Source organism: Cladophialophora bantiana (assembly GCF_000835475.1).
Source record: "Cladophialophora bantiana CBS 173.52 unplaced genomic scaffold supercont1.8, whole genome shotgun sequence".
NCBI lineage: Eukaryota > Fungi > Ascomycota > Eurotiomycetes > Chaetothyriales > Herpotrichiellaceae > Cladophialophora > Cladophialophora bantiana.
The window spans coordinates 193,934-221,840 of NW_015971582.1; the positions used below are offsets into that span (position 1 = coordinate 193,934).

The window sequence follows — 27,907 nt, forward strand, 5'->3', positions numbered from 1 at the left end:
ACGCGCCAATGCCCGTGTTGGCAGTGGGCAGTCGGCAGATCTTGGACGCAGACATGGATAAAAGAGAAGCGAGTCGACGGAGTCCTTGTAACAAGTACAATTACCAGTACGAAGGCAACTCAGCCGAGCTGAGCAGATGGGGGCTGAAATTACCGATCACATCTAAACTTCGTACAAGGAGCATGAGGAAGATGAGGGTACCGAGTAATGCTGAAGATTTGAAACACCTGTCAGAAAGCAGCAAGCTTGGCGAGGCTTGATTCCTGAAATGTAGGGTTGGATACAAAAACGGGTATACCAAACGAAACAGGGTCATCGTTCTCCAGTATGAGGAGGATCGGCCTCCAAATGGGAGAGAAACGCTGACAGCAAATCCCATTTTTGGACCCCAAAATGTCTCTTGGGCCTCCCACCGCCCTCTCCAGCCTGGGCCTGAATATCGACACATGGTCTGGACACTGATAAGGTGACCCGACTGTCTGGGTCCTCTTCTGTGCATTGGCATAGTTGGGAGCGAGAAACCAGCCAAACTTCACACCTTAAACCAAAGCCGGGACATGACATACTGGAGACACAGTTGGTGCAAGTGTAAGCGCGCCTGATCAACATGTCGACTGACCTCTTTAGAGATGTGGAAAGCATACCTCCTCGTACGTCCCGCAAGACTCATGATCAGATAGCAAGAAGGAAGGGGGCATGGAGAATGGTTCAAGCAGACCTTGTCTAACGGGGCGGAATACCAGGGGGCCTTGAAGCACCTGATGGTCTGATAGACGTGAATCGCAGAATACCGTCGCGTCGTCTCCGCAGCTTAGCATCGCCCAGGGAACTGACCACCGTAGCAGCGGAAACGCTTTCGCAGTTGAAACCCGGATGGTGGGAATTGGCAACACGGTGGCCAAAAAAGGGCTGCATCAGGATCGAGTAAGCCTAGTGTCTGCTGGCCGACAAAACAATCCGTCGACACCTCCCGAGGGCAAACCTCGTCCTGTTCGGGATGTATTCCTCAGGCAATAGGAGACCAGCCTGTGTGAAGGCAGGCCAAGTCATTAGGCCTGGGGCACACTTGCGCTCTTCTCTGCGCTGTGGCCTTCCCGTTGATATGATTCTATTCGATTCTTGCTTACGGGAGTGATAGGGTCTTATTGGCCATGGGAACGGATGGTTAGAAATTCAAGACGAAAAATGAATTTGGATTAAAAATTACTTTTTGGGGGGGTGAGAAGAACCACAATGAATTTTGTCGAAAGGGCACAGGAAGCGGAAGTAAGGGACTCGGAACTAGTCGTAGAGCTAATGGAAGTGACGAGGTGAGGAAGTGAAGTGGTGGTGAGAGTTTTCGTACGTGGGTCTTTGCTGTTTGCTACTCGGTACGAAGAGGTGCCCCCCGCGAAGATGCACAGGACGCAAAGGACTACCAAGTAAACCGACCAAACGACCATCAAACGACCGTCAAACGACCATCCAAGCCAAACCAACAAAGAGACGAGTGACTCAAAAAGAGCCCTTGGCCTAAGGGTTAGGCAACCTTGACTTTCTGATTTGATTTGAACGTATGATCATGATTGATTTTCTTTGATTTCGGCCTCTGCGCTGACCACCACGGGGCCGAGAACTGACACAAACAAAAGAGAACCAAAGCATGGGCGTATTGGGGGCGACCTAATACCTCAGGAATGATTTAGTACTAATTGGGATAAGGCCACGGATGCTTTCGGCCGCAAAGGATCAAGGCCTGCCCTGGTTTGACTGGTCTGCGCTGGTCTCCGCAAATTCGCGCGAAAAAAAAGGAAATGGAGGCAAGAGAAATCCGATTCCGAGTGGATGGGAGATCATCAGCTGGATTCGGCGACTTTTCTTTCCCAAACTCCCTGCCATCCCAAGTTCGGCTCTTACGCAACAGCGAATGAGCGACAGAAAGGCGCCGTTATCACATGCCTGGGAGAGATCGGAGATCATCAAGGCAATCGTTGTAGACCCGTGCTGTGCTCAATTTGCAAGATTCAACAGAAAAGAAACATCAGGATTTTTGTTTTTCATGGATTATCATTTGTGTCAGCTGTCTCAACCTCCGATGCTAGTATCGAGGGAGAACTATCTGCCGTTGGTACAGAGTAGAGTCATGTTGAGAAACCAGAGACAAGGCTGGTGCAGAGTGGTCGGTGTCGAGAATGAGCTCTTCCCAACCTGACATTGCTTTCCCATGCTGGCACAGAAGCCACGACTACTGGGTCGGCAATGAGGCTCTGGAATCCCCCATCCTCAATCTCGAATCGCCTCTAAACTCCCTGCTCCTGTTCCTCCTAGACTAGCCCAAATTTCCGTTTGAATACATTTTGATTCAACTGTTGAAGAATCCAGAAGTGTAGATTTCCAATAACACCACGCTCGTTTAAAGACGTCAAGATGCCGTGAGATGCCGAGATTGCTAGAACGCTGGGGTATCACAAAGAGTCGTTTCAAGGGCGGTCAATCAACCTGCTCAGTAGGCAGCGATTATGGTTGGCTGTTGCCTTGAAGGGAGGTAGAAGCCTTCTTCTTCAAACGCTTCCGACTCTTCGGGGGATAACGACGCGTTGTCCTTTGCGTCGTAGAATGAAGTCGTGGCGATGGCTTGTCTCTGCTTCTCGCTCAAGACTTGGATGGTGGTGGCGGGTGGTGAGGGCGGCATCTGTTCGTCTTCCGAGTCCGAGTCGGTGTCAAGGCTAAGCTCGGGAGGTGAGTGTCTGGAGGCAGTTCGGACGAGGGTCAGTTCCTCGTTCTCCTCGTCTTCGTCATCTTCCATATCCGAGTCGACTTCAATGGCGGTGACCTTGGTGTCAGGCTTCTGCTCGGTCTCGTCCTCGGATTCCTCTTCAGAGCTGGCGGCGTCTTCAGGTTCCCAATCGGCCTCGGGCTCCTCCACGATGGTCTCGACATGTCGATGTCTCTCCTCCTCTTCCTCCTCCTGTGCCTGCGATCCATTGACGATGTTGTTGAACCACCGCTCCTGCTCCTGCTCGGCGTTTGCCAAATCGAGCATCAGAGAGTCGAGCATGTTGGCGTGTCCCACCAACAGGCGGAGGTCGTGGTCAGGTCGGGCAGCCTCGCGAGAGAGCTTGCCGCGAGCACTGTGGGCGAGGAAGTAGGTCTGAGTGATGCTCATCTTTTGCTTCTTCTGGGGAGGGCGGGTGTAGATGGACTGGCTGGCAGATTTGGTGTTCGCTGTAGAAGCGGAGAAAGTTACTGAGGAAGGCATTTTGATTGTTGTTGACGGGATTGCTTTCTGAGTCACTGGTGTGGGTACTGAATGGGAATAGTTCGTGGTGTTGGTTGGTGGTCCAGTCTTTTCGACTCGACTTTCTGTAATTTCTTTAGTGCTCGACGTTCATCAATGTTGTTGTTTGTTGGTAATGTTGATGATGGAGAGAAGAAAGGAGGCTGGTTGGAGGGGGAGGGTGGACGAGTTCTTTTGTAAACTCACAGGTTGGTAAGAAAGTGATGGATGGCGGGCCCGTTAACGTTAGGATTATTGAAGGTGCCTGAGTAAGAAACGAGTGCGAGTGTCGAGCATGCGTAAAGGCCGAACTCCACCATGAACCAGGGCCAGGGGGTCAGCCAGGGGTGCCAGGGTACCCTGGTCGCGGGTGGAGTTCAGGGCTGTGAGGACCCAAGACTAAACCCGAGGGCGGTGTTACGTTCTCTCCGAGTTGACTGTGCTAGTGACTCTTGCCCCTTAGGGACTAAGGGCTCAAGGGCTGCAGGCTGAGAAATCTGAAAGCAGCATGTCATTATCCGTTATGCACTGATCACTGATTTACGTGCTTGCCTCAGGCTCGCAGGCTCGGCCGTCTCGCCTGTTGTCTGCCTGATGCTCGGACGGTTTATTGCCCCTCGTTGCCCTGCTCCCGGCTCCTGGGTCGCAATCAGCTCCGAGTCGAGTAACGTGCTCGCGCCCTCGACCCTCGACCTGTTGACCTCGTCGGGCTGATCTCACGCCCGCCTTTCTTACGGCATCCCCCCTTCGCGTTGCTTTGCTGTATGTTTCGTCTTTATTGGTCTAATCTCCATCAATAGCCGTGGTATTTTGGCAAGATTATGGCTTATTTCCTGCGCTGATTGGTACTGATCAATTCCGGTACCCTATCTGGGTCAGAGCACGTTGACTGGGAGAGTTTCCCGATTACTATTACATTTTCCGCGGTCCTCACTCCATGATTTGATCAGATGGGGGAACAAGGCGACAAGCGGTTAGACGTGGGAGAAGCTCTTGGACCGCATCTCCAAGGAAAACATTACTGAGGGCTTGCTGAGAAATGCCCGGTCGCTCTGTCCCACCAACTAGCCAATGGTTGACCGTCCTTGGGTGGTGTCTTGGTAAGCCTGTGCGTTGTAACCTTCGCCTTGGCTGACGGCTTCATGTCTACATACCTGTGCCACCTGGCGGTCAACCGTGGTTCTGGACTCTGCCTCTCGTAATCCAGTTGTTCTCTTGACTCTGCGTATTGCACCCCTGCGCCTACCCAAATCGTATCTCAAATCCCACCTTTCCTTGCTAAACTCCATGACCTGAACAATGACGACTTGGCTCCATGATCCGGGCAGGCAAGCCACAGAGGTCAAATTTCAAAGCAGCATGAGGTTTTCCTCGCCTGATCGATAATTTGGTGCCATCACCTGTCCCCTTGGAAATCCAGCCCCCCAGAACTCTTTCCTAATTCATCCAATTTCTTTGGTGCCTTCGGGATTTAACCAGCTCTCCTTCGAAGGGGGAATTGCATTAGAGGAAGCTGTGCTAGTTCCCCGTGAAAAACGGGTGATTCGCGTTGGCATTGGTGGGATGGCCGTCAGCCCTGAAGCCCTAGAAGATAGGCGGAGGATATGTAACAGGAGGACCTGTCGTGATCAATGCCTGGAACCAGAAACAGTGGGATTGTCCTGTCGGGGGCTGGCTGATGGGCCTGAAGGCCGTGCTGAGGGCTTGAGGGGGAGCTCGAGACGCCTGGGGAACTCTGTTTCAGGTCGCCCATTGCCCCTCGCTTGGGCTCTCAGACACTCAACCCCGCCTATAACTCGCAGACGCCTTGACACCTCAGTCTTGACTGTGTCGCGGGGAGGCTGTTCAAGCCACAACATGTCCCCGAAGATCTGGCCATCGTATTCCTCGGGCTTCGTCTCAATAGCTGGTCGCACCGGCCGAATATCTCCTGATAAACTTTGACATACAGACCCCGTAGCTTCTCGAATGCAGACTTGTCGTGTAGGCTATTTCGCATTCGTTGTCGCCTTACCGTGGGCTGAGCTGCATCGAACATTAAGATTGCTGGCTGCCTGCGACGCAGAGATCTTGTTAGCTACGCACAACGACATCGAATTCGTGTCTCGTGTTTCTGGTTAATTCTGCCTGATTGAGGAAAGATGGAGAGACCCAGCCACGCTGGCCCATGGGCGCCTTGATCTCGCAATTCAGTGTCTGTGACAACTTGGCTTGCGTATTGGGTGCTCGCATTCGTATACAAAAGCGGGATTGTGCTTGTCAAGCCACGATTTCTTGGGGCCGTATTCGCCGTATTCGGAACAATATGTGAGCTGTCACCAGTTGTTGGTTGTGTGTTGCCCGATTGCCCTATCCGGACACTTGCTCGAGGGGGAAAACTAATCGTGCTGCTTTGACTGCTTGGCGGTTTGAAGGGGAAAGGGACGGTGCATTGAGATTCCGGTCAAGAGCTCGGAAACAAATGCTGGCTCGGACAGATTGCAGCAATTCTCACGCCGGGTCCGAAAGCGCCGTCGGGCATAAAATGTGATGACGAGCCGCAAGCAGGTTATGCTGAAGCTAGTGCCTGAAGTGGTTTAGGCCTGCATTTATGCAGCTTGGCTTTGGCACCCTACAAACACCGCCCGCAGGACGAATTGTTCGTCCGAGATTCTTCGTCTCTTCTCACGCTCTCGGCCTTTGGCAATCTCCATGGCGCCCCCCCACGCCCTCCCTGTTTTCTTGTGCGACATTGACTGGGCATAATGCACCGACTTCGGCCGATTTGTGCACCCTGGAATCCAGTCCACTCCAGCACCAAAGGTCCCTTTACTTCCCAGCTCCTCCCCACCTTGGGAAGATTCACATTTTCAACCCCGGCTTCAGCCTCGTGACCGCGAAGAAACGGAAGAGCGGGACAGACAATCTGCGCGCTTCCGAAGTTGAAAGGCCTTCCGACTCGTCTTCGTGCTTCAAAAATGGCGCTCGTGACCATGTTCGCGGGGGATATTTCAAGTCTCCGGAAAGGACAAGGACGACCAATTTCCGTGCGCGTTGTTTTTCCCCTGGTCGAATGCGAAAGAAATTCAGATCAAGGGCGACGAATCAGATTGACGGCTGCCTGAGGCACTGTCAAGAAAGGACTCAGGCATCACTCATCTGGATCGGGATGTCCAAGGATGGCCTACTCAGAGACCGCATACCAGATACGGAAACCCCCTTGTCAGCATCCCCTACCATGCGATTTCGATTTCCTCAGATATGCGGTGAGTCAACGACACGAGAATTTGGATTTTTTTTACATTTCCCATTCGCACTTTTGGCCTGTTTTGGGAATGATGTACTCGGTACGGGAAAGGCTAGTGTCTTAGGCCCTTGGCGGGCTTTTGGTATGCCAGTCGGTGACAGATTGTGGGTTACAGCACTATCTGCTAGTTGCTTGGGAAATTCGGAGGCTGCGTGGGCTTACTTAATGCGGCAACCTTCTCGAAGAGCGGGCTGATGCTTGTGCGTGACGGCCAGCAGAGGCAGTGTCACTGCTGACGATCCCGTCACTGCGTCGATCGTCTGTACTTTTGCAAGCGCCAAGGGGGCTGTGCTTATTCTTAGAAGCAGGTGTCTCGACAAATACGCTCTCTGATTCCAGTTCCAATTACCAGAAAGAGATTAACGTCGCTAGGAGTTGGTATTCATGCTCGCCTACTGCAGCAACTGTCGACGGAACCAAAGAACTGGAGCTCTGACACGTTGCGGGGAACTTTCTCAATCGCCTGCCTAGATCTTCAATCTTGTCCTGCCTGTCCCGCCTGATGGCTGTGTTGGACCCCTATTTTCTTGTGTTGCTGACTAACTCAGTATTCTCGCCGCATACCTGTCTACCTCACACGAGGATGCGCGCCCTTTTGAGAACAGCCCAAGAACAAAACGAGTCTGACAATCTACTGTAACAACCTTCTTGCCATGCTGCCATGTTGCATCTCCGGTGAGTGTGAGTCACGAAAGGAGCATTGCCTCTAGTATCCATCTCCCAACATTGGCTACCGCGGGCTGTGTGCAGTAATACCTGTATACTGATGTTACCACGACATACCATGCAAAATCTATATCCCAATCGGGTGCACTATACAAGGAACCAATATGAGCGTATGCTCGGCTGGCGGCCGTCATTGGCAGAAAAGGAAAAATTCAAAATCACTGGCTGACTCAACTTTTCTGTCTTGGACGTTGCATGGGGAAACTCGGAGGGATGACAGACTCCTCTTGTCCTCCCAAGCACACAATATCCGAGCAACCATTTCCGCCGAACAGGCGAGGCGGCTCAAATTCCGGCCGTTTAGCCACTGCAACGATCTTGTCTTGTTTCGTCTGCTCTCAGCCCTAAGACCACGTTGGTGGGCCCACCGCCAACAACGGCCCAAGAAAACACCACAATCGACCGTTTTGCCGTCCTAACGCCGTGTTTTGTCTGCCATCCTCGGTAAACTGCTCCTTCTACTGGTCCTGCTGCTGACATTATCAGTCTTCGTTCCTCTGAATGGGACAGACCTTGCCGCTTTTCTGCTTCTCCATGCTTCCCATCGACTCTTGCTCTTTTGTGACAAAGACTCCCAGAAGCTTACCACCCCATCTACCCATCCACCCCTCTTCTCTCCCACCAGTCCATCACCCTTCACGGACGGAGTGCTGACGGGCGAACTAAATCCAAGAGTGCTGGTGACTTGCCCGCGCTTCAGAGTGACTACGCATCCCTCACTTGGATATACGAGATCCACCAACCAACCAGGTGTGTAAGTAGTTGCTTATTCAAAACAAACCCAAGGTACGGTGGGTATAATTAGCCCCTCGCATCAGATGTTTTCCAGAGCCTCAAAGCCCTACCGGCCGGTAGGGTGGTGACCAAGAAGCTTGACTGTCAGCACGTGAAGAAGCGGTCCACCCAACCACATCCAATCCAAGTACTCTTTTAGGAACATGTGCTGACCACGAAGGGTCGAAAGCCCCTTTCCGTCTGCGCCACCTCCACCACTTCAGGAAATTCACCTTGTAATTTCTGCAAGGCCCGGAGATATTGGGTTAAGTGGGGACGCATCCTCGTGTTCGTTCAGCAATGTGAATAGGCGGGCATGGTCATCCATCCTGTTCCTTTCTTTCTTGAGGACCCGTCGTTATGGCTACTACCCCCAAGCCTTACATGGCCACACCAGGCACCCACTCCTTGGGTCAGCAACACGTTGGCGCTGAACCAATCAAACCCGGCCGGGTGCCGTCGCGGCTTTTGTGAACCTCCTCCCGTCAGGCGCCGTGCATGCTCCCAGGCCTGCGGCCATGATGACCGGCGCCACTTCAACGGTGAGCACTTCGCCCTACCAGTGCCGAACGAACAGCTATACCATCCCGCCAACGCTGCCGAGGTTCATCTGACTTTCAAAAAGCCCCCAAGCGCGGAACTGAGACCATCGCTTGATTACTACAGTATATGCCTGGGTTGCTGGGGCAAACACACACCCGGTGATACCGCATCCAGGACCCGAAGATCAATTGGTCGATTGAAGTTCGAGACCTGAAGCTCAAAGAGCTGACTTTTCACTCCTTGGAACCGGACTAGTAGGTTCGGGAAATGCATTCGGCTCGTTTGTCGGGTCAAAGAATTGGGTACATGCAACAGGGAGAACGAGGTACCTAGCGAGGTAGGTACTGTACCGAGTACGGCCGTTGGAAAACCCGCCTCCCTCCCCAACCATCGGGTCCTTTTGTCGAACCACCTGGAATAACACCACAGAGCCGAGAGAGACAGGTTTCGCTCACCCTGTTGCTGACCGAGTTTTCCTGGCTAGCTTTCCCAAGTCAACATCCTCGTCCAATGATGGTCCTTTCTCGCCGAATCCTCAGAGCTCTTCATGCTGGTTGTTGCTGTGATTGTTGCCGTAGAGCGGGCTTGTTGGGCAATCCTGTCTCAGTTCCTTCGCTGACCCATCCTGTACCAGGCGCGGTCTTCTGCGCCATCGGCATATGGATTTGCCTGTGGACCGGTTACGGACGGTGATGGATTGACCTTGCTTGTTTCTCCACGGGAGAAAGGAGTTTGGCTGGCACAGTACCTAGTATGATGGATGCGCTTGGTAGACGTCCCTTTCTGTTCCTCTGACAAGTCGCCATCCTTTCGCTGACAATGCAACGCAGTGCAACGCATTACAGTCCAACAACGGCAACGGCAAAGACAATGGCAATGCGATCCTGCGGCGGCGGACCGGGTCAGAACCATATCCCGAGAAAGCTTCAACAGGGGCGGAATATCAACGGCGGCCTGTCGACCTGGCTGTCTCATACAAGCACTGGCATGTATGAGATCGATCGGTAGGTAGGTACTCGGCATGTACATTGGGGACGGCCAGACCAAACACGCTTCGAATCTCTCATGTCCGAGATCAAGGACACTCTCCGTCCAGCCAGCGGCTCAAAATTCTCAGATCCCGAGCCCAAGGTCTCTTGCCACTGTCTGTCTGTCTGTCCGGAAGTCAATCAGTCGGTCAGAGCTGAAACTGTCCATTCGTTCACGGGTGAGTAGGGAAAATCGGGACATTCACTGAACCACAAACCCCAGCTTCGACCTCGAACTCGACCTCAACTTCCTTCCCTGCACCGAGTCCAACGCAATGCAACGCCTCGGGGGACTTGGACTGAAGATTTGGAGGTTGGGAGATTCGAACGCGGTGAACTACGCGTGTGAACGCTCCCTGTACAAGCGCCAGCCAGCCAGCCAGCCAGCCAGCCCAAGCCAGAGAGTCGAAGCACGCATCATCCATCGAGATGATACCTCCTCCATCGCCGCTGGTCGACAGGTCCCGGTTCAGCCTCGGGCCCCCTTCTGCATTCTGCATGCTGCATTCAGTCTTTCCACTGGCTTCCCTCGTGCGTGATGACACATAGATGCAATCCCGCCGGTTAAGAGCGGAGTAGAAAGGATGTCCCAGCTCGACTAGGCGGGGTGTTCTCCGTCGAGGATTGTGCACGGCCGGGCCTACCTGTTGACCCTGATCTCTCTCCCCCCCATTTCCAAGGCGGTGTGAAATTTTCTCAGGATCAGGACCAAGACAAAACAGGACAGGACAAGGTAAGAGGAAGAGGAAGGCGGAGAGGAGCCGTGTCGGTCAAGGACGAGAGTCGAGGGTGGGCTTCTGTGTGGCGGAAGCAGAAGAATCTATTATCTGCATAGGCCAAAAAGGACATGACCCTTCTGAGTGGGGAGATTTGATATCATTTTTTTCGGGGGAGGTCTGAACATCTTCCCCATTAGACAGTCTAATCGAACAGGTTCCACGCTATGTATGCCAATGCAAGTGACGGCTTTTGGCTGTCTCTCCCTCTCTCTTGTATAGTTAAACTCCTCTTCAGAGTCCTTCCATATTCCTATTTACAGAGTTCCCATTGCGGTTGCGTGTGTCTTGTTTATCCTTCCACATTTTTTTTGGAGTATCAAACCACGTCATCAGGGCCATTCTCAATATTGCCTCGCAGCCTGCTGGCAAGCCTTCAGCTGTTCCAAGTACCAACCGCAAATGGTCATGTTCCCTTGGTTCTGGTTCATGCAGTCGGTGAAGCTCTTGATGTCAGCGGCACAGGGTCCGCTGGCCTCGGTGGCCGAGTTCGACTGACTGTACAGGGCGTTGGGCATGGCATTGCCGGTGCGGGCATAGGCGTCGGTGGGTTGCTGCTGCTGTTGTTGCTCTGCTGGCGCAGAGTAGGAGGAGCCGCCGCCGCCGCTGAACAGACCTCCTATGGCGTGGCCGATTGAGGATCCGACTGCGACGCCACTACATTTGCGCGCACAGATTAGTCACAGAATCATAAACAGACAAAAAATCTCTCTCTGTGCGTTCCCCTTTTTCTTTTTCTTTCTGGCAATCCATCCGTCTCCACCGCGCATAACGTGTGGCGGATCTCCAGAACCCGGGGAAAAGTCACTCACGCTGCAGTGCTGGCCATCTGGCCGAAGAGGCCGGGACCTTGCGATGCTTGAACAGGAGGAGGGGCCTGTTGAACGGGTGCGGTCGGGGCAGCAGTGGACATAGGACGCTGTTGTTGCTGTGGCGCTACCGACCGAGGAGCTGGAGCCGGAGCTGTCGGTCGCGACGGAGCAGGTCGGGAAGCACCTCCACGAGAACGAGGCATTTTTGTGGTGTCCTTGGATCAAGGGATGGTCCGAGTGGAAGATTGGCTTGGGAGACCGAGGTCAGAAGAGAGATCAATGGAAACACTGCAAGAAGTGATGAGGAAAAGGAGTTGTAGATGGACTTGAACAAACTCTTGAAGACGGCGAGACGGCCATTTAATGCCAAGAGCGCAGTTGGTCCATGCCAGTTTCGGGCCTTGCGATTGGTCCAATTGCGCCAACCGAGGAACGTAATCGAAATCCTCGCTGCAGCCTGTCAGGGGCCAAAAATGATCGAGCGAGCAACAGCGGAGTAGACTCGAGCAGAAAACAAAATGTGATTACACTGAAGCGCTGGTAATGAATCCTATCTGGTTATATACAATAACAACAACCTCGCCTTTGCCGAGTTACCACGTAAGCAGTTCAATTTTCCCATGTTTTTTGAATCCAATTCCTGTTCAAGTTGTCTCCATCCCACTCTCCTTTTGTTTCCAATCCCTCCCAACATTTGGCACATTCTGAATTTGAAGCTGATAGACCATCCAACATATTATGCCGAAGGGGGTGGTGGTGGGTAGTAATCACGCATGCCTGGCGGTGGCGGAGGTTGATCCGGCGGCGGAGGGGGAGCTTGTACATCTGGTGGTGGAGGGGGAGCGGCGGTACCACTGTACTGCTGCAAGAAAGAGCTCAGTCCAGGAGGGGCGGCCGGTGGAGGAGGCACGCCGTATGCAGGTTGAGCATCGTAACCATGATACCCGCCATACCCGTAGCCTTGTGCCGGAGGTGGTTGCTGCTGTTGCGGTTGCTGCCAGGGGGGTGCTGCTTGAGTGGGTGCGGCACCGTATCCTCCTTGTGTATCCCCTCCTCGACTCTGGGCCCACGGCGGGAGTGACGAGCCGCCGTCTCGGTGGCTATAGTCTCGATCGCCATAATCTCGTTGGCCATAATCTCGCGGGGCGTAGTCTCGTTCATGTCGGTCTTGTCGATCCCGCTGCCAAGGAGCAACACCACCAGTCGGCTGGCGTGCCCAGGGACGAGAATCGCCGCCAGCTGCGTACGAGTCACCCTGATCATAGGCGCCAGGTGCAGCTTCGATGCGACCTGCAGGACCGTTCCCAGATGCATTGCCAGAAAGCTCTTGCATGAGATTCTGTAGAGTGTTAGATAGTGTGATCATGTGAAGAGGAAAATGCGAATGAACTTACCTCCATCTCTCGGTCGACAGCATCGGCAGCGCCCAGGCGACGCTGTGGCCCGCCGAATCCTCCAGGGATGTTGTTACGCGGGTCGGCGCCCCGCTGTCGGTCTGGACAATCCCTCGCCATGTGGCCAGCGTTACCGCAGACTCGACAGATGATGTTGGCCGTGAAGTTGCGCTGCTCGGGACAGTCGTATTTGCGGTGGCCGATTTGCCCGCCTGAATGTGTCAGTACGAGTTGGTCAAACAGCTGGCGATGTACTTACAATTTTGACATGCTTGGTTCTCATCATCACGGAGCGTACCGTTGAGCGCGGCAAGTTCGCGCAACTGGTTTCGCTTGAGTTCATTTTGACCTTCGGGGATGGATGCTGCTGTTTCGATGACGTTGTGAATCAATGCTTTGGCTTTGTTGACTTTCTCTTCGGTGTCTGCCATGATGAGACAGTGTAGATCCTCTTCCTGGTTGCTAGTATGAGCTGCATCAGATCGTCCTTTGCCTTCTTTCACAGAGCCTTTGCCTCGAATGGCGATCTTGGCTCCTGACTCGGATTCCATTTTCTTGAGGGTGTTGCCACGAGGTCCAATAAGTAGTCCGACTTTGCAAAAAAAGAAGCTAAGTGTTAGTATGAAATTCTCGAAATCAAAAAGTACGTCTCAGGGAGATGGAAAAGATAATGGTTAGTGTAGAATGCTACGTCTACCTCCTGGATCTCGAAGAGCAGACGACAGCATGTGGAACAGCGAGCAAAACAAGGGGGTTTGTAGCAGAGTTATAGGGTTAGTAAGCATACTGAAGTTAATCTCGGGATAATCGTTGACCGGCACATAGACCTTTTCCTGTGTCTTGGTAGGCCGCCTGTAGTCAGAAGGCGGATGGTAGTTGGGGATGGTTTTCATGGCCTTCTCAATCAATTTGTGGCGTTCTTCTTCCAGCCGTTTGCGGTAACGAAACTCGCGAGTGTTGACACGACGGCCGAAATTGTCATACTGAGGTGGCGGCGATGGCGATCTGATAGTCGTTAGCTTCTGTAGAGAAATGATATTGTGGAATACGGAGGGGACAACTCACCTGTCTGCTTCCGCAGGGACCACGTCGTTTATTCGCAGCTTCTGGCTGATCTCTTCGATACGGAGATGGAGGGCGTACGCCTCGAGTTGTTCTGCTGTCATGTTCGCCTGGATCATGGTTGGAAGGCCCATGAGGCCTGCTGCTTTATTTTCACCGGCTTCACCCCAGCGATTGCGCTTTCTACGCCTCTTGACGCCGTCGGCCGTAGGGTCAGCTATGGGATCGTTAGTGAGATGGATGCGTTCAGTTTCGAACGATGTACCTCTGGGAGGACTTCGCCCACGCTTGCTCGAGTCACCCCAGGCCGGAGAGCTCGCAGCGCTATCATTTCGCGAGTCACCATCGCCTTCGCCTCCAAGCCGACGACGCGTTCCAAGGGGGATGTTGTTAGAACCTGTGATGCCTTGATTGCGCCACGACATGTTGAATGCAGAACCAAGGGTAAGAGTATTAGGACACACACGACAACCGATGATGCGCTGCCTACTGAGGGCGTTGTCGATGCAGTCCAAAGTCGCAGTGGTTGAATTCGGGGGTGCAGCTTGAAGAAGCAGGGGAGGCGAAGAACTTGGAATCGCGCCAAGGCCGCGCTAGCCCTCTTCTGGATGGGGCTGCGAGAAAGAGCCACTGAAGAAAACGTGGCTACGGTCTGACAAGGCAATGTCTGCCGAGTCCAGCGAGTATTCTCTCAAGTACGCCCCTGGTGAGCTGGGTATTAGGTAGGATAGGTCCCATTTACGGTGGACGGCACCGACGACGTTTCTCGATTATATGGATAGGATTGCTCTATTTCGAGCAGCAGCTTACGTTGGCACCCTTCTTCAACTTGACCCAGACCACTTCCACCACGCCCCTACTCCAAGTGCAATCGGCACCATCACAGTCAACGCTAGCTTCATCGCTGCGTTTCTCAGCAATGGCAGCAGCACTCTGTCCTTGACATCCTCGTGCTCGACTCCTCTCGGATACTCGACTCCCTTGGGTGCTTCCTTACCCAGGAACGGACAGATCTGTTCCCATCCCAACCCATCCTCGATCTTCACCACGAGAATCCTGTCCGAGGGGATCAACCTCTTGACGCTTCGGATATAATGCTCGTAATTCCTCATCAGATATTCTTGGTTTCGGGCGTCCTTGAGCCGCGAGCAATCGCTCCAGTAGTCGTAGCAGTCGATGTTCAGCAGGCAAAAATAGTTCAGCGTTCGGTTGAAGTGTCGGAGGATGTTCATCGGTGGTGACTCTACGCCGGTCACAATCTTACCGACGAAGCCGTTGAACGATCTCGCCCAGCTTTGTGGAGTGCGCTCTGTGAGGATGAACTTCACCTCGGGATCCTCCAGGTACGCTTCTAGGCACGCAGTGTCGAAATACGAAGGTATTTCCACGATGGCGTCGTACCCCGCGAACCACTTGTCGAACTCTCGCTTGGTATAGCGCTGGATGCCTGACCAGCGGTCGTGTTGGGCACGGAAGCCTTGCATCATGATTTCCCAGTGGGTGTCTCCCCCGTAGACGGCCATTTCGTACATGTGGTATGGTTTGTAGCCGAGTGTCTTAAGGGCTTGGTAGACGCCCAATGTTGCTGTGCTGGAGATGGAGGCGAAGTGTTAGTGGACCAGTGGACTCTCTTTAGCGAAACAGCATTGCAGTTGCTGGGTTTGACCTCATTGAGGATATGAACTTACCGACTACAGCTCGCGACCACGAGTTTGACCTTGAGCGAAGAAGGATTCTCTGGGATTCTGTCGATCCTGCGCGACATGGTTGCTAGACACAACTGTTCCTCTCTTGTGTACACGTCCCCGAACTCTTCTTTGCACGCAAACCCCACACAGAGAGGTTAAACGTGAGCAACATCGTTCTAATATGTTAGCCCAGTAAGTCCGGCAGTATTGTGCGGAGAGGTGGCTCCAAGAACAGCTGTCGACATGCTAAAGACGCGTCAGGATTCATATTATTGCTACCGTGTTGCCAGGCTAAATCCTCCTGGAGGCAGAGGCGATGGTATCGCTTCCCCTAAGTTCTGGTGTAGTTAGCGCTTACAACCATTGTGTGAAATTGTACGGGGGTGAAGAGCAGCCCAGATTCATGGTAGTGTCATACACGGGATGAGTGAACGGGAAGATGTACGGTCGTGGAAAAAGGTGACAAGATATGTTTGGCTGCACGTCTGATGGTCTCGTTCTTTTGGACCAGGATCGGTTATCACGGCGCCTTTCAAGTCTAGGCTGAGAATCCTTTGACCAGCCGCCAATCATGAACCGTTCACGTTGTAAGTATGGACTCCATTGTGGATTCTATACGGTAAGTAGATGGCGATGTGGTAATCTCGGTTCGAAAGGGAGAGACGATGGTCCAGGTGAATGCTTCCAGAAACCCACCACCCGATTTGCTCGATAGACAAGGATCTATACCTGTTCTCCTGAGTCCTGAGAGTCGAGACCATCATCAAGCTGACAACCCGACTTCCGCGCCGATACCCGGCCTCCTCGACTCCAACACTTTCATTGTCTGCTCAAACACCTTGGATTGCGCCTTCTGGCCCAGGTCCGAATAGATCCATTTCTCAACCTCTTGATTTTTCCCATCCGACATGAAGGCTCCATGAGAGTCGGGCCCGGCGCAAGCGCCGTATACCAGCGTCCGAGAACCCACTTCCGTTGATCTTCCAAGCAGCAAGCGCACGATATACATCAAAATTCGGCCAGGAAGTATCACATTTCTATCCAAGTCAGACATGCATAAGCCCGGATTGACCAAGGTGATAGTAATAGGCGACGCTGTCACAGTTCTGGATCTGTCGTGCTCTCGGAGGCGTAGAACGAGTTCACGGATAAACAGGATGCCAATGAGCTTGCTGACTGGGTATCTGTACATTCTCGTGTAAGCCTTGTGGTCCCGGATGGCTCAACCGGAGTGGGTGATACATTCGCGCCGTTTGAGAAACTCACCTGGCGAGCATATCCGAACTCTTCTCGTCATTCAGAGCGGCGTAAATGTCTGGGGCATTGACCTCTTTGAAACTGGTAAAATGGTGAGCCTCGGAACTGACAATCTCCAAGTGAGGGCTGGAGTCGGGAAATTTGCGCTTCGTCTCTCTCAGCTTGGGCAGCACCGACATGCCGAGCAGGAGAGTGTTGACGACATTGACTTGGATGGTATGCTCGAACCCTTCGGAGACCACCCAGCTTTGATTGTTGATGCCCGCATTCTCTACAACAGCATCGACACGCGGCAGTTCTTTCTTCACACGATCAGCGAACGCTAAGGTGCTCTCTGTGCTCGAAAGGTCCAGGGGCCAGACATCGATCGCTTCTGCACCATCAGAGCGGTGTCTCACACTTCGGACAATATCTTCTTTCGCAGTCTCGCCCTTGGAGATCGTCCGCACGGCGAGAATGAGTTTCGCACAGTTGAGACGGTAGAAGTGTCGGGCAGCTTCAAATCCCAGACCAACATTGGAGCCAGTGACGATGATGACCTGGTCGGAGAACGACTTTGTCGGATAGGGGGGGGTGTCCAGGAACTGAGAATAGAGAAATGTGCGAAGAGCGAGCCCGATATCAAGCTTGAAGTTGAATTCTTGGGCCATGACTGCGACTTTCTGTATGACCTCTTCGTTCTCCGCGATTCAACAAGCGACCCAATTCTGTCAATGGCTGCTAATCCCGCTGTTCCGACCGCACAACTCTTTGTAGTGCTAGCAATAGCGGGCTCTGCCTGCAAGATGTGCAACGCGCGGCATGGCTGGTCGAGCTAGAAGATGAACTCCACATTCGACCCGAACAGATACTGGGAACGACGAGTCTCGTAAATTAGCTACCGACCGACCAAGCGCCAGCTGACGCGGACCACTTGATAACCGTGTTCGGATGAAATTTGGACCGTCTTCGCCAGCCACATGGTCCACGCGTGGAATGAATCCAACGTGATTGCGTTAGGCAGCTCGCCATGCCGAGAGCTCAGACCTCCCTTTCCACTGTGAATTTCGCTGTTGAATTGCGACTTGAGGTGTGAGAGGACGCTGGTGCGGCTGCTTTCGTCGCAAACACAGCGTGGAGCTAAGCCGAGCTACCTGACCGCGGAACGCCTTGTGCTTCATAGTGAGCGTAAGTTCTTGACGCGTTTCTTGACGCGTAGCCTTGCATGGGATAGCTTCGTGGCGATTCCATCGGAGAAGCGGATTCTCGCACAACTTCTACCATGCCTTCCTAGCAACGACTTAGGATTTGATTTCTTCCCCACGGCGCCTGTTCCCTTCCCTGCATCTCAATATTGCATAAGCTTTCCTGCATTGCCCCCGGACATCACTAGAACGAGTTTGACAACTTCTCATACTGGAGCTCTGTAAGCGGTTCGCATCACGTGATATTTAAGCAGGGGCATTGCAATTGAATCATTTCGACAATGGGCAAAGCCAGCTAAGCGGGGGCGCCCCCGCAGGTACGGGCTTCGCATGTTGAGAAGCCTCGTCGCGTGCAGAGACACCGCGACGATCTCCCGTCAGAGTACGATCGATTCCTGGGGATCAGCATCGACGAGAACCGAGTAGCGACAAGCTACGACTTTGGCGAGGATCTGTCAGAGCTGGGAGAGGACAAAGAAGACGACCGGCCGGAGAGATCTTACCGCGGGTCTGATGCCGAGTACTATTACGAGCTGAAAGAATTTCGCGAAGAAAGGAAGCTGGAGAAGCTACGGGAGCGGAAGGAGAAGGAATGACTGACCCAGAGGAAACGCAAGACAATCCCCATCGGACTACTTACTGGCGAGACTTTCCGGTTGTTCTGCAACGATCACTTTGACAGTTTCTACTCGGATATCTCTCTCTTCGAGGCTCAACGGGTGGTGTTTTACCACCTTGACGACACGGACATTTCCGGTCCGCACCTACTGAAGCCTGGCAGCGAGATTAACGTGTCCTGCAGCGACGCGTATGTCGATAAAAATGCCAACTGCCACAAAGGGGCATTCTGCCCTCGGAAGCGCGCGAGCCAGGAAACTCGCGAGCTCGGGAGCGACGAATGGCAAGTACGAGCTGTCATTCAAGTTTATTGGCACCAGTTACTTGAAGTTGAGAGTCTCATGGGAAATGGTATTCTATCCTAATACTCCGCCTGCCGCCGCTCCAAAGACGTTCGAGTTTGCTGCCATCTGGCGCAATTGGGAAGGAGGCAGAAGAACAGCAGAAAAAGCCGCGCCGCTCTCCCGGCGAGGCTTGGGCTGAGATGGCGTTATGGGATGACTCGAGGTACTTTTGGCGCGTCGATCCACGGGCAAAGTTTCGCATCTTGACCACACTGTGTCTGTTCAAGGTCTCCTTGATGGCTGAGTGGTTATCAGGGCGAGAGCTTGTCGGTTACAGATTAAATCGGACCGACCAACATTGCACTGGTGCTGGCTGTCACATTATTGACGTGATTTGTTGATGATCCTCCTGTCGATCTATCGCTGTCATTGCGACAGGCTGGAAAAGGTGGCAGCATTCAGGAGAGACCTTCTATTCACCCTAGATTCTACCCTCATAGAACGTTCTTCATGATGGACACTTTCTCTCAGTCAAGAGCTTCAATTCCCATGTAACGTGCAGGTTGTCACTGGGCACTAAAGCTTTGTCCTTGAATCCCAATTGTACATATCATTCTATTTCATGCGCGAGGTTTTCTAGAAGGCTTTGGGCGAGTCTACTCAGTAAGTGTCCGGAGATCCGTCTGCCTCCATCTCTTGTACATTGTATCCGTCGCCTGCGAACGCAAGCCTAATCGAGAAAGAATTGCGGTGAACCTACCCATTCGCAGCCCGGGGGAGAGCTTATAAGCGAGCCCACTTTCAATTTGAATGGCTCAAACAGAGCCATGTCTTTATTTACACGCCCACTTCCCTCGGGGAAACAGGAAGAGGGCCGCTCCGCAAGATCGCCGATGGTGACCAGCACTTCCCTCGAGCATCTTCTTGTTCCCTTCCCAGTTGAAACGATCCCGAAGCGACAGGGACAAAGGAATCGCTCGACCGTGTGACATGACCGTCCCATCGAATCGCAAAGCTGAAATCAAGCAACACACGTGAAGATCCTTCCACATTCGTGGGCCGTCCGCAGAGATTTGATAGCTTGGAACAATGGACACGTACATTAGTCAAGCCTGCCGTAGAGAGTGGGTAGCGCAAGAATACTTCAGCCCTGAAAGGAGGGTGAGGTCCATGAGCTATGAAGGGCCAATGGTTACAGATGGTCTGGTGACCCTGGTTGAGAAAGCGTTCTGCCTGAGGAAAGCAGAGCCCAGTCTTCATCGCAATCGGAGGGCTCGTAGTTCCTTGCACTTCCTGTCTATTTCGTCGATTGCACTTGCGCAGAATCCGGTCATATTGGGCAGCACCTCGTCTCACTGTGTCGTGGCTGCATCAGCTGTTGTCAAAAGATCCAGACAGGGTATGGCCATTCATTAGACCATCACAACTGTCCCACGCAGCACCTTTAACTGCGCTTCGTAGAGTCGACCGCCGTCGTCGATTGATTGGGTGGTGGCATTAGAGCAGTTCCGAGGGTCAGTCTCGATTTGGCCGGACGCATGTCTGCCCAAGGTCAGTCAGTTCGAGTGCACATATGCCCAACTTCAGGCCAGATGTCAACTTCATTGGTTGCTTCATTTTGGGCATCAACACGCCAGTCGCCTCCTTTGGCCTGTTCCAGAGCGGCAGGTCTGGTCGATGCATCGTCCAGAAGGATGGAGAGCCGCTTGAAATGAACCGATATGTCCATAGCAAACCACGTGTGTAACAAAGGGCAAGCAGAGTTTCCTCGCCTTGCGCTGGTGCATTGGACAAAAAATCGAGTTCCAAGGCCGTCTCTTCTGGGCGACAAGCATATACGAGGTGCTGCTGTGAGCATCCCTTGACAAGGCAGAGGATTGAGTCCAGGGGTCAAACCGCAGTCGGCTCGAGAGACTCCGTCGCTTGATCAGCGTGAGCGAGTGCGGGAACAAAGGTCAATCCAGGAGCAACGGACTGGTCCAGGGACAATGGACGTCTAGGAAAGGAAAGTCTAGGAATATAAAGGACTGTTGGCCTAGGAGGAGAGGATGGCCGAGAGACAATGGGCAGTCTGAGAGCAACAGACAATAAACAGTTGGGGAACAAAGAAGAATTGACACAATGAGCGCTAGAGAAGTTGCCGTGGCGTTGAAAATCCGCGGCCACAGTTGCAAAAAAAGAAATCGCTCAAGTTGCTTCAAGTGCAGGGCGAAGTGATCGGTGATCAGCGATGAATGTTACACAGGGCGGAACCAACTCGCAGAAGTCACCAGGAGCAGGCGGACTGGCTGCGTCTCAATGTGATTGTCAATGTGATAGTGGTTTAGCTGATGCTGATTATTGAGTCCCGGACTGTCCTTTGTTCCCATACTATCCTTTCCTGGGCTGTCCTTTGTTCCTAGACCAGAGACTGGGCGTGATATTTGGATTGTTGCAATGATGTCCTTTGTTCTTCGAAACCATCGCAGAAGTGTTATCAAGTGACAGCTAACCAATACGATCCTTAATATGCGCCTGGCGATAGACATGCTTGCGACTGACTCGACCGTGTGGGCGAAGTGCTCTGGTTCTCCACGACATCTGGGCAAAGAGGTCATTCAGCGTGCTCGCTTCCTGTTGTTTGGGAAGTTTGTCCAATGGCTGGCCTGCTAAAGACTTTTTGAGTGTCCATCACTATCATCAAACCTACTCACCACCGAGCTTGGTAGCCATTCCTGGACTGGTTCTTTACTCCAGGATTGGCCGTCCGTTGCTCCCTCGGCTGTCCTTTGTTCCTGGACTGTCAGTTGTTCTTTGATCCACCACTGTCCTTTGCTCCTGGACCTATTCTTTGCCCCAAATTTTCCGGCGATCCTGATGATGCATTCTTCTGGTTGAGGGAATCTTTTGATACGGTCCCGATCACCCTCACAAAGCGATCGACAGATACTAAAGCATCTGTCGATTTCCTCTGAACTTCTCAAGTGCTGCTTATATTCGGAGATCGTCAGGAAACGAGTCGAAGACTCTGCCGATTGAATCCTACCTTCTGTCCTCATCAACCTGTAGAGCGATATGACAATCCTTCTGATATCTTCGGTTTGCGCTTCCAACTTGCGCTCGGACACGCCAATAACTTGGTCCCACGAACCAGTATATCAAAGAGACTCAGACTTGAAGTAGACGCAGGGAAGTGGAAGCCATAGTCCATCCTGATGAGCAGCAATACACTCGGTTCTTGTGCGCGAAGGAGCGACAGATCTCCAGAAGACGATGTATGTGTGCGTGGCCACAAATTCCTCCTTGTGTCTCGGCCATTTTCTGCTTTGGGCTTGGGACACAAGGGGAACTGGGGAAGGCATCTGGGTAGATAATCTGGCGGCCGTCTTCAGAGCAGGTAGCATCAATCACGGACAGAGAACAGTGTTATGATACGACGTGCTTGGAGTTTTGGTCCTTCTTGATCATGAACAGACCGATGTGGCAGGTCTTTAGATGTCCATGGATCGGCGCACTTCATTTCAGACAAGGCGAGTCATCTGCAAGGGTCTCGCAATGTGGGAGAAGTGGTTGATATTTGACAACAAAGGTGGCTTATGCGGACATCGAAATGTTGGGTATTACATGGGGTTTTGGTCCCCTCATGCCAATGAATAGAGATACATTCGTGCATTCGTCATTGAAATCTCGGACATGAATGAATTGACCTTGACCTCGCCAAGATTCTGCAAGAAAAGACTTCCAAAATGGAAAAGTTCCTCAGAGCGGCTCTGGAGCGCTATTCGCCGGGCAACCTCTTGGCAACTGGACCAACAACGGGTTGCGGTCACGTGGGGAGGGCTCTGCACCCACGGTACAGGTACCAGCACCACGATTGGGATTGTTCGTCACTCAACGTGCGGAGAAGCCCAACTAAATTTATTTTGCATCTTTTCTGGTGCCCTCAACTACGGTTTAGCTGTTATTTGCGTCGCCCATTGCTCCCCCTTTTCGCCTCCACGAACCTCTTTACTTGGACGTCGCCGCCAGCTTCGAATTACCTTAGGAAATTCGTGAACGACGCTCTCCTCAAATCTTCGGTAATCAAGCCTCAACGTTGCAAACAAAGGCAAAAATGGCAAAAGACAAATCGGCCACAGCTGAGCGCAAGGCTGAGCGAAAAGCTGAGAAAAAGGCCCTCAAGGCAGAAAAACTCGCGAAGAAACAAGCTGCTGCGACATCAAAAGCTGGCGGTGCCGGTCCTACTGGAGTGACGAAGGCCAAAGGAGAAAACAAAGAGAAAAAGACGGCCAGGAAGGTGCTGGCAGAGAAGGCGTTGAGTGAGCTTAAGGGCAAGGGCAACGAGAAAATAAAGTCAGAAGCAGAGGACCAGGATGAGCAGGAAAGTGGTGAGGACGAGGACGAGGACGAGGAGATGGAGGAGCAGAATGGTGTGAAAGTCGAGGAGGCGGGTGAAGAAAAAGAGGAAGACTCGGAAAAATCAACCAAGAAAGAAGGCATTGTTGAGGAAAAGAAGAAAATCCTCGCTACACGACCTGTTGGGGCATTGGTGCCCTTTGCGAATCCCCTGGCGGACGAGAAGGTGGCCAAGAAGGTGTTTAAGTGTGTCAAAAAAGGTGATTTATTGCTTCCCACCCTTCCCCCCGTCTCTAGCTACTGCTTGCGATTTCACAACTCTACTAACTCAGAGGTTATCTCGCCAGCCGCCTCGCAACGGACCCTGAGACGCGGCGTCAAAGAAGTCGTCAAAGCCCTTCGCAAGTCCCCGACTTCCTCCTCTACCGAAAACCTTCCCCACGGCGTCGTCATTCTTGCGGCAGATATCTCCCCCATGGATGTCATCTCCCACATTCCTGTGTTATCCGAAGACCACAACGTCCCCTACATTTACGTGACAAGTCGTGCGGAGTTGGGTACAGCAGGTCTGACGAAGCGGCCTACAAGTGTTGTAATGGTGAGTAGGGACGCGGGAAAGAAAGCTGGGAGGGAAGGCAAGGAAAAGGAGACAAAGGCCGATGGGGAAGGCGATGAGAAGGAGAGTTGGGAAGAGACGTATAAGGGCCTTGTCAAAGCCGTGGAGCGAGAGGGGAGGCATGTTAAGATCTAACCGCTTGAAGCTCCATGATTTGTTTCTCGCCCACAATTGGGAGATGGCTGGTGACTGCGAGTCGAGGACCACACAACAGCACACAGGGCGCAGCTGGAGTACGAGGCAGAGTTTGGTCAACCGCTGGTTCGGGTGGGCATTCTCACCTTCTCACTTTCTTGTCCTCTCGCCCCCTTCTTACCTTCTTGTCCTCTCACCTCCTTCTCACCTTCTCACCTTCTCGACTTCTCGACTCCTCTCACTGCTACTTGCCTCAAAGACCGTCCGTTGTCGGCTCCTACGACAAGTTCAAATTCCTTCGGCGAAACCTTTCGCAGAATGCATACCGACACATATCATAATTATGCAGATTCGACATATTCTTTGAACAAATTTGATATCGAAACACGTCCACTTATCGAACCTGATGTCGAGGTACGTTCAGTTATCGACTCTGATGTCGAAGTACGTTCTCTTATCGAATTGAATCAGAAAATGGAAAACACCCCCAACAACGGAGCCCGACAGCCGGCCCACCCAAACCACCCTCGCCTCCGTCGATTTCTCCAAGACGCATCGCTGTGTCTCTTTCTTTTCGTGGCCCCCTTGCTATGTCTAGGATACCTCGTGTGGGGTCGAAATGAAGTCTGCGGAAACAAGGTTGTTGCCCAGCTCGCTACCTCCGTCGTTACCGGATGGGTTTGTCTTGCCTGTAACACCTTCATCCAATATCGTGTCGAGGCCAGAATCAAAGACCCCGACTGGCAAGCCCTCATCAAGGAAATTGCGACAATCTTCTGGCTGTACGCTAGCGGCCCTCTCTTCGGTCTTACATTTGCCTATGTTTGTGGAACAGACTGAACCACGGCCGGACCGATCCAGCTGGATTATTGGCGCATGTGCCATCGGTCAAGAAAGGAAAGGACAGTCACCAACGAGGGCTCGATATTAGGGAAATATCACGAGCAGACGATGCAACTGTATCTGGTACAGGGAACAGCGCTGGACTCGATTTTGGGCGTCGACTCGACTTGCAGCTGAGTTTGGCAGGTGGTCTGTATGTTTCACATAGCTGGCAACTGCGGTGGTCAATCATGTTGGCCATTCACCTTTTCTATTTTCTTTTCCTCTTCCTTTTTGTTGATTCCATCGATCGCATGTGGGACGTAACCTGACGTGGTAGTAGATTGTAAAGTTCTCACTAGGCTGCCCATTCCTCGTGGGGGACTTGTCTAGTCCTAGACAGTTTCCAAGGGACTCCCCGGCTCAGATGACCTCGGCGACGGCAGTGCCGACGAAAGTCGACTGCTAAGTCTCCCGAACAGGGACCTGCTCCCTCTAGCTCCACTCCTAGGGCTGAGACTCCTTTCTCTCCGCCACTCTGGCGGTCTCAGTGTTGCCCTTGAGCGAGACGGCATGGGTGATCCGTTCGGCGTCCTGACGACAACGGCAGGCAAAGGAGGACTGTCCGTTGGGGATATGGTTGAAAGATTCGAAAATGACTTTTCGAGGTCCCGGACTGTGGTCCGTGGCGATCCCTCGGTCTGCCACTTCGTCGAGCTAGAGAAAGGTTCGTCGAATTGTATCGTGCTGAATCTCTGAGGGGTTTTGGCCAGTTCCCCCAGTTCCTCAGGCAATTTGCACAACCTAGATGGTGTCTGTGCCGCAGGCTGCGAGGCATGTCTTCCTGCACCACCGGGCAGGTGGCTTCCGATAGATTGAGACATGCGACGCGTAGCTTGCATCAAGCCATGAGAACCTCGTAATGAGGGCTCGTGGCTCAGGTCTTGGGATAGTCTGGCCTCAAGACTCGCGAAAGTCGCAACCTTGTGCACCGTGGGTTGCTTTGCTTCTTTGTGAGAAGTTTTGCTCTCCAGGATCTTTTCCCTCAGCTTCTCGGACTTCTTTGGGGCGGGTATTGAGGTGACTCTGGTAAAGAAAAGTCCGATGTTGGCCAGAAGCGTTTTGACGCCGTGGGGATTGTTGACAATCACGATCAGAAGGTATGTCGGTATGCAAATCCCAACCGTTGTTATTGCGAAGGGAAGAAAGGAGTCGTTTGGAGGCATGTTCGTCACTATGGCGAAGTTAGCATCGGAGATCATAGGACAAACTTAGATGTCAGGGAGTAGGAGCGGAGAAGGATGCGATCTGGAGACGACGTACTCCCATAGATTCCCGTAACATAGCTCAAAGGCAGGTAGAACAGCGTTACAAGCGTAAGTAATCGAATGTTCCAGCCTTGTTCCACGGTTATCTTTGCCATACTGACGGCCTCCCTGCTCTCCAAAATAGAAGAGCCACTAAACAGCCACTCTCGAAGGTTTTTGATCTGCTTTTGCTGTTCTTGAAATATCCCCAAAACCTCTTCCAGTTGACCAACTTCCTTTTCAAATTGTCTTCGAGTATGGACCAATTTCTTCCTCCAATTGTTGTACCGTGGCGATTGATCCTTGGTGCCTGGAAACAATGTTTTGTGCTCGCCAGACCAGAACTCATCCGTGAAGGTGTCCCTGTAAGTCGAAATCATGTCCTTGATTTCGTTGCTCAAAAGGCTAAGAGTCTGTGATGCCCAGAAATAGCGCCGTGAGTAAGTGAATTTGTTGTTTTCAAAGAGCAGTTCATCTCGCAGAGCAGCATCGAAAATTGATTTATTCGGTGGAGTGGCCAGTTCTTGGATTTCCTTAAGCACGATTTTGAACCTCTTGATTGCATCTTTGTACTCCGACAAGACGGCCGTTAGGAAAGCATCCGGACCATTGCAATAATGATGATTATGTTCATGTACGTCAACGCTGGAATTCCAGTCCGGAAAACATTGTATCGAGAGGACCTGCCACGGCGCGAAAGGATCATACACATGACCAATAACCGATTTGTTCTTCCGAGAATTGCGCCGGAGGGTATAAGTGGGCTTACCGGCAAGGGAGAGGGCAACCACAGAAGAACACGTCGTCAGAGGGATATGGCCATTCTTGGATTCTGACGACTCCTCATCGTGATTCTGCCAATGAAGTGGAGCACGCCCTTCTCCAACGATAGTGTGATACTTGAAAACAAAGACAGTGGATCGCTGGCGACGCTGGTCCTTCTTCAAGTATCCCTTTGTAATGGCTTTCGTCGGAGTCTCATCATCGATCAGAATACGAAAAATAGAATCCATGTCGAAGCATTCATTCATGGTGAGATGTAGAGCGGCAAAAAGACTTGATGCAGGCTCACGGACAACGATTATCCGTCCCACGGCTTGTTTCCTTGACTTATCACTGTTGGTGCTCTTTAATGCTTCCCAAGCCGCAAGAGGCCCTTCGTCGGAATCACCGCGAGAGAACCGCAGAGGCGCGCCGTCGCTACTTACGTGGTAGATGTCTGCGTGCTGATGATTGGCATCCGTCTGATGATGGCGGTCCTTGAGGAAAATGCCATTCGAAAGCAGATCGATGTTTCGGAGAAGGTCCTGAAGAATGTATTTGCTGTAGATATCCCATGGGTGCCTCTTCAAATGCTCAATCAAATCATTCTCCGAGAAGTCTGTCGGAGGCAATGGCTCCTGTGCAAAGTATGATTCATCGTCCTCGCTGTCGGAACTGCCGTCTCCAGTATATATCGAATCTTTCGGGTGGCGTAGATGGTGGTGATGTTCGAGAACATGGCTGCTTGGATTCGAGTGGTGACTGTCTAGAGTAAGTCGCCTTTTTGACACTGTCGGAGTCTGGGCAACCTCAGACAATGGCAGGGAGATGGGAGAAGAAGCTAACGGAATAGATGTGGGAGTCTGCCGCGGATTGGCTAAGGCGGGTCTGTCTGGCGGTGGATGGAGAGCCTGAATTAAGGTCTCGTGAACCCTTTCAAAGGTAGCTAGGTACGCTTGGCGGTCGGCTTCAAGCTGATGGATCAGTTTGAGGATTGTATCGTTGTCGACGGCCATCTGTGGAGGAGGTTGTTGAGGAAAGTAGCCATCGACGAATCGTGGCGACGAAGCGGTAGAAGGGAAAGAAGGCTCCTCAGGCGTCATCTTATATTATGTATTAGTCTGCACAACAAGGCTGAAGGAATCGAGCCCATCATGCAGCCAAGAAGGGCGGACCAGCGTCGCAACCGTACTCGGTACAGCAGAACAAATGAAGGCACGACATGCAGTCAGAGACGGGGAA

The 27,907-nt window shown here is 52.4% G+C and overlaps 9 protein-coding genes across 9 annotated transcripts; 3 read left to right on the forward strand and 6 right to left on the reverse strand.

Annotated features, from left to right (window-relative positions):
- Nucleotides 1-2,482: 2,482 nt before the first annotated feature.
- Z519_05722 (uncharacterized protein) lies at nt 2,483-3,238 on the reverse strand (the record flags this gene model as incomplete). The annotated part of the gene is made up of 1 exon (XM_016763462.1): nt 2,483-3,238. The coding sequence occupies one exon, from the start codon at nt 3,236-3,238 to the stop codon at nt 2,483-2,485; it is 756 nt and encodes a 251-aa protein (XP_016619786.1).
- A 7,495-nt stretch (nt 3,239-10,733) lies between these two features.
- Nucleotides 10,734-11,404, reverse strand: Z519_05723 (uncharacterized protein; the record flags this gene model as incomplete). Its single annotated transcript, XM_016763463.1, has 2 exons — nt 10,734-11,046; nt 11,202-11,404. The coding sequence occupies 2 exons, from the start codon at nt 11,402-11,404 to the stop codon at nt 10,734-10,736; spliced, it is 516 nt and encodes a 171-aa protein (XP_016619787.1).
- A 533-nt stretch (nt 11,405-11,937) lies between these two features.
- On the reverse strand, nt 11,938-14,082 carry Z519_05724 (branchpoint-bridging protein; the record flags this gene model as incomplete). The annotated part of the gene is made up of 6 exons (XM_016763464.1): nt 11,938-12,540; nt 12,596-12,807; nt 12,855-13,187; nt 13,383-13,600; nt 13,661-13,874; nt 13,923-14,082. 6 exons carry the CDS (start codon nt 14,080-14,082, stop codon nt 11,938-11,940), a joined length of 1,740 nt encoding a protein of 579 aa, XP_016619788.1.
- A 399-nt stretch (nt 14,083-14,481) lies between these two features.
- Z519_05725 (uncharacterized protein) lies at nt 14,482-15,422 on the reverse strand (the record flags this gene model as incomplete). Its single annotated transcript, XM_016763465.1, has 2 exons — nt 14,482-15,247; nt 15,346-15,422. 2 exons carry the CDS (start codon nt 15,420-15,422, stop codon nt 14,482-14,484), a joined length of 843 nt encoding a protein of 280 aa, XP_016619789.1.
- A 686-nt stretch (nt 15,423-16,108) lies between these two features.
- Nucleotides 16,109-17,252, reverse strand: Z519_05726 (uncharacterized protein; the record flags this gene model as incomplete). Its single annotated transcript, XM_016763466.1, has 2 exons — nt 16,109-16,529; nt 16,612-17,252. 2 exons carry the CDS (start codon nt 17,250-17,252, stop codon nt 16,109-16,111), a joined length of 1,062 nt encoding a protein of 353 aa, XP_016619790.1.
- A 359-nt stretch (nt 17,253-17,611) lies between these two features.
- Nucleotides 17,612-18,382, forward strand: Z519_05727 (uncharacterized protein; the record flags this gene model as incomplete). The annotated part of the gene is made up of 2 exons (XM_016763467.1): nt 17,612-17,671; nt 18,104-18,382. 2 exons carry the CDS (start codon nt 17,612-17,614, stop codon nt 18,380-18,382), a joined length of 339 nt encoding a protein of 112 aa, XP_016619791.1.
- A 226-nt stretch (nt 18,383-18,608) lies between these two features.
- Z519_05728 (uncharacterized protein) lies at nt 18,609-18,887 on the forward strand (the record flags this gene model as incomplete). The annotated part of the gene is made up of 1 exon (XM_016763468.1): nt 18,609-18,887. The coding sequence occupies one exon, from the start codon at nt 18,609-18,611 to the stop codon at nt 18,885-18,887; it is 279 nt and encodes a 92-aa protein (XP_016619792.1).
- A 3,894-nt stretch (nt 18,888-22,781) lies between these two features.
- Nucleotides 22,782-23,774, forward strand: Z519_05729 (uncharacterized protein; the record flags this gene model as incomplete). Its single annotated transcript, XM_016763469.1, has 2 exons — nt 22,782-23,283; nt 23,371-23,774. The coding sequence occupies 2 exons, from the start codon at nt 22,782-22,784 to the stop codon at nt 23,772-23,774; spliced, it is 906 nt and encodes a 301-aa protein (XP_016619793.1).
- Nucleotides 23,775-24,991: 1,217 nt separating this feature from the next.
- Z519_05730 (uncharacterized protein) lies at nt 24,992-27,768 on the reverse strand (the record flags this gene model as incomplete). Its single annotated transcript, XM_016763470.1, has 2 exons — nt 24,992-25,830; nt 25,920-27,768. The coding sequence occupies 2 exons, from the start codon at nt 27,766-27,768 to the stop codon at nt 24,992-24,994; spliced, it is 2,688 nt and encodes an 895-aa protein (XP_016619794.1).
- Nucleotides 27,769-27,907: the final 139 nt, after the last annotated feature.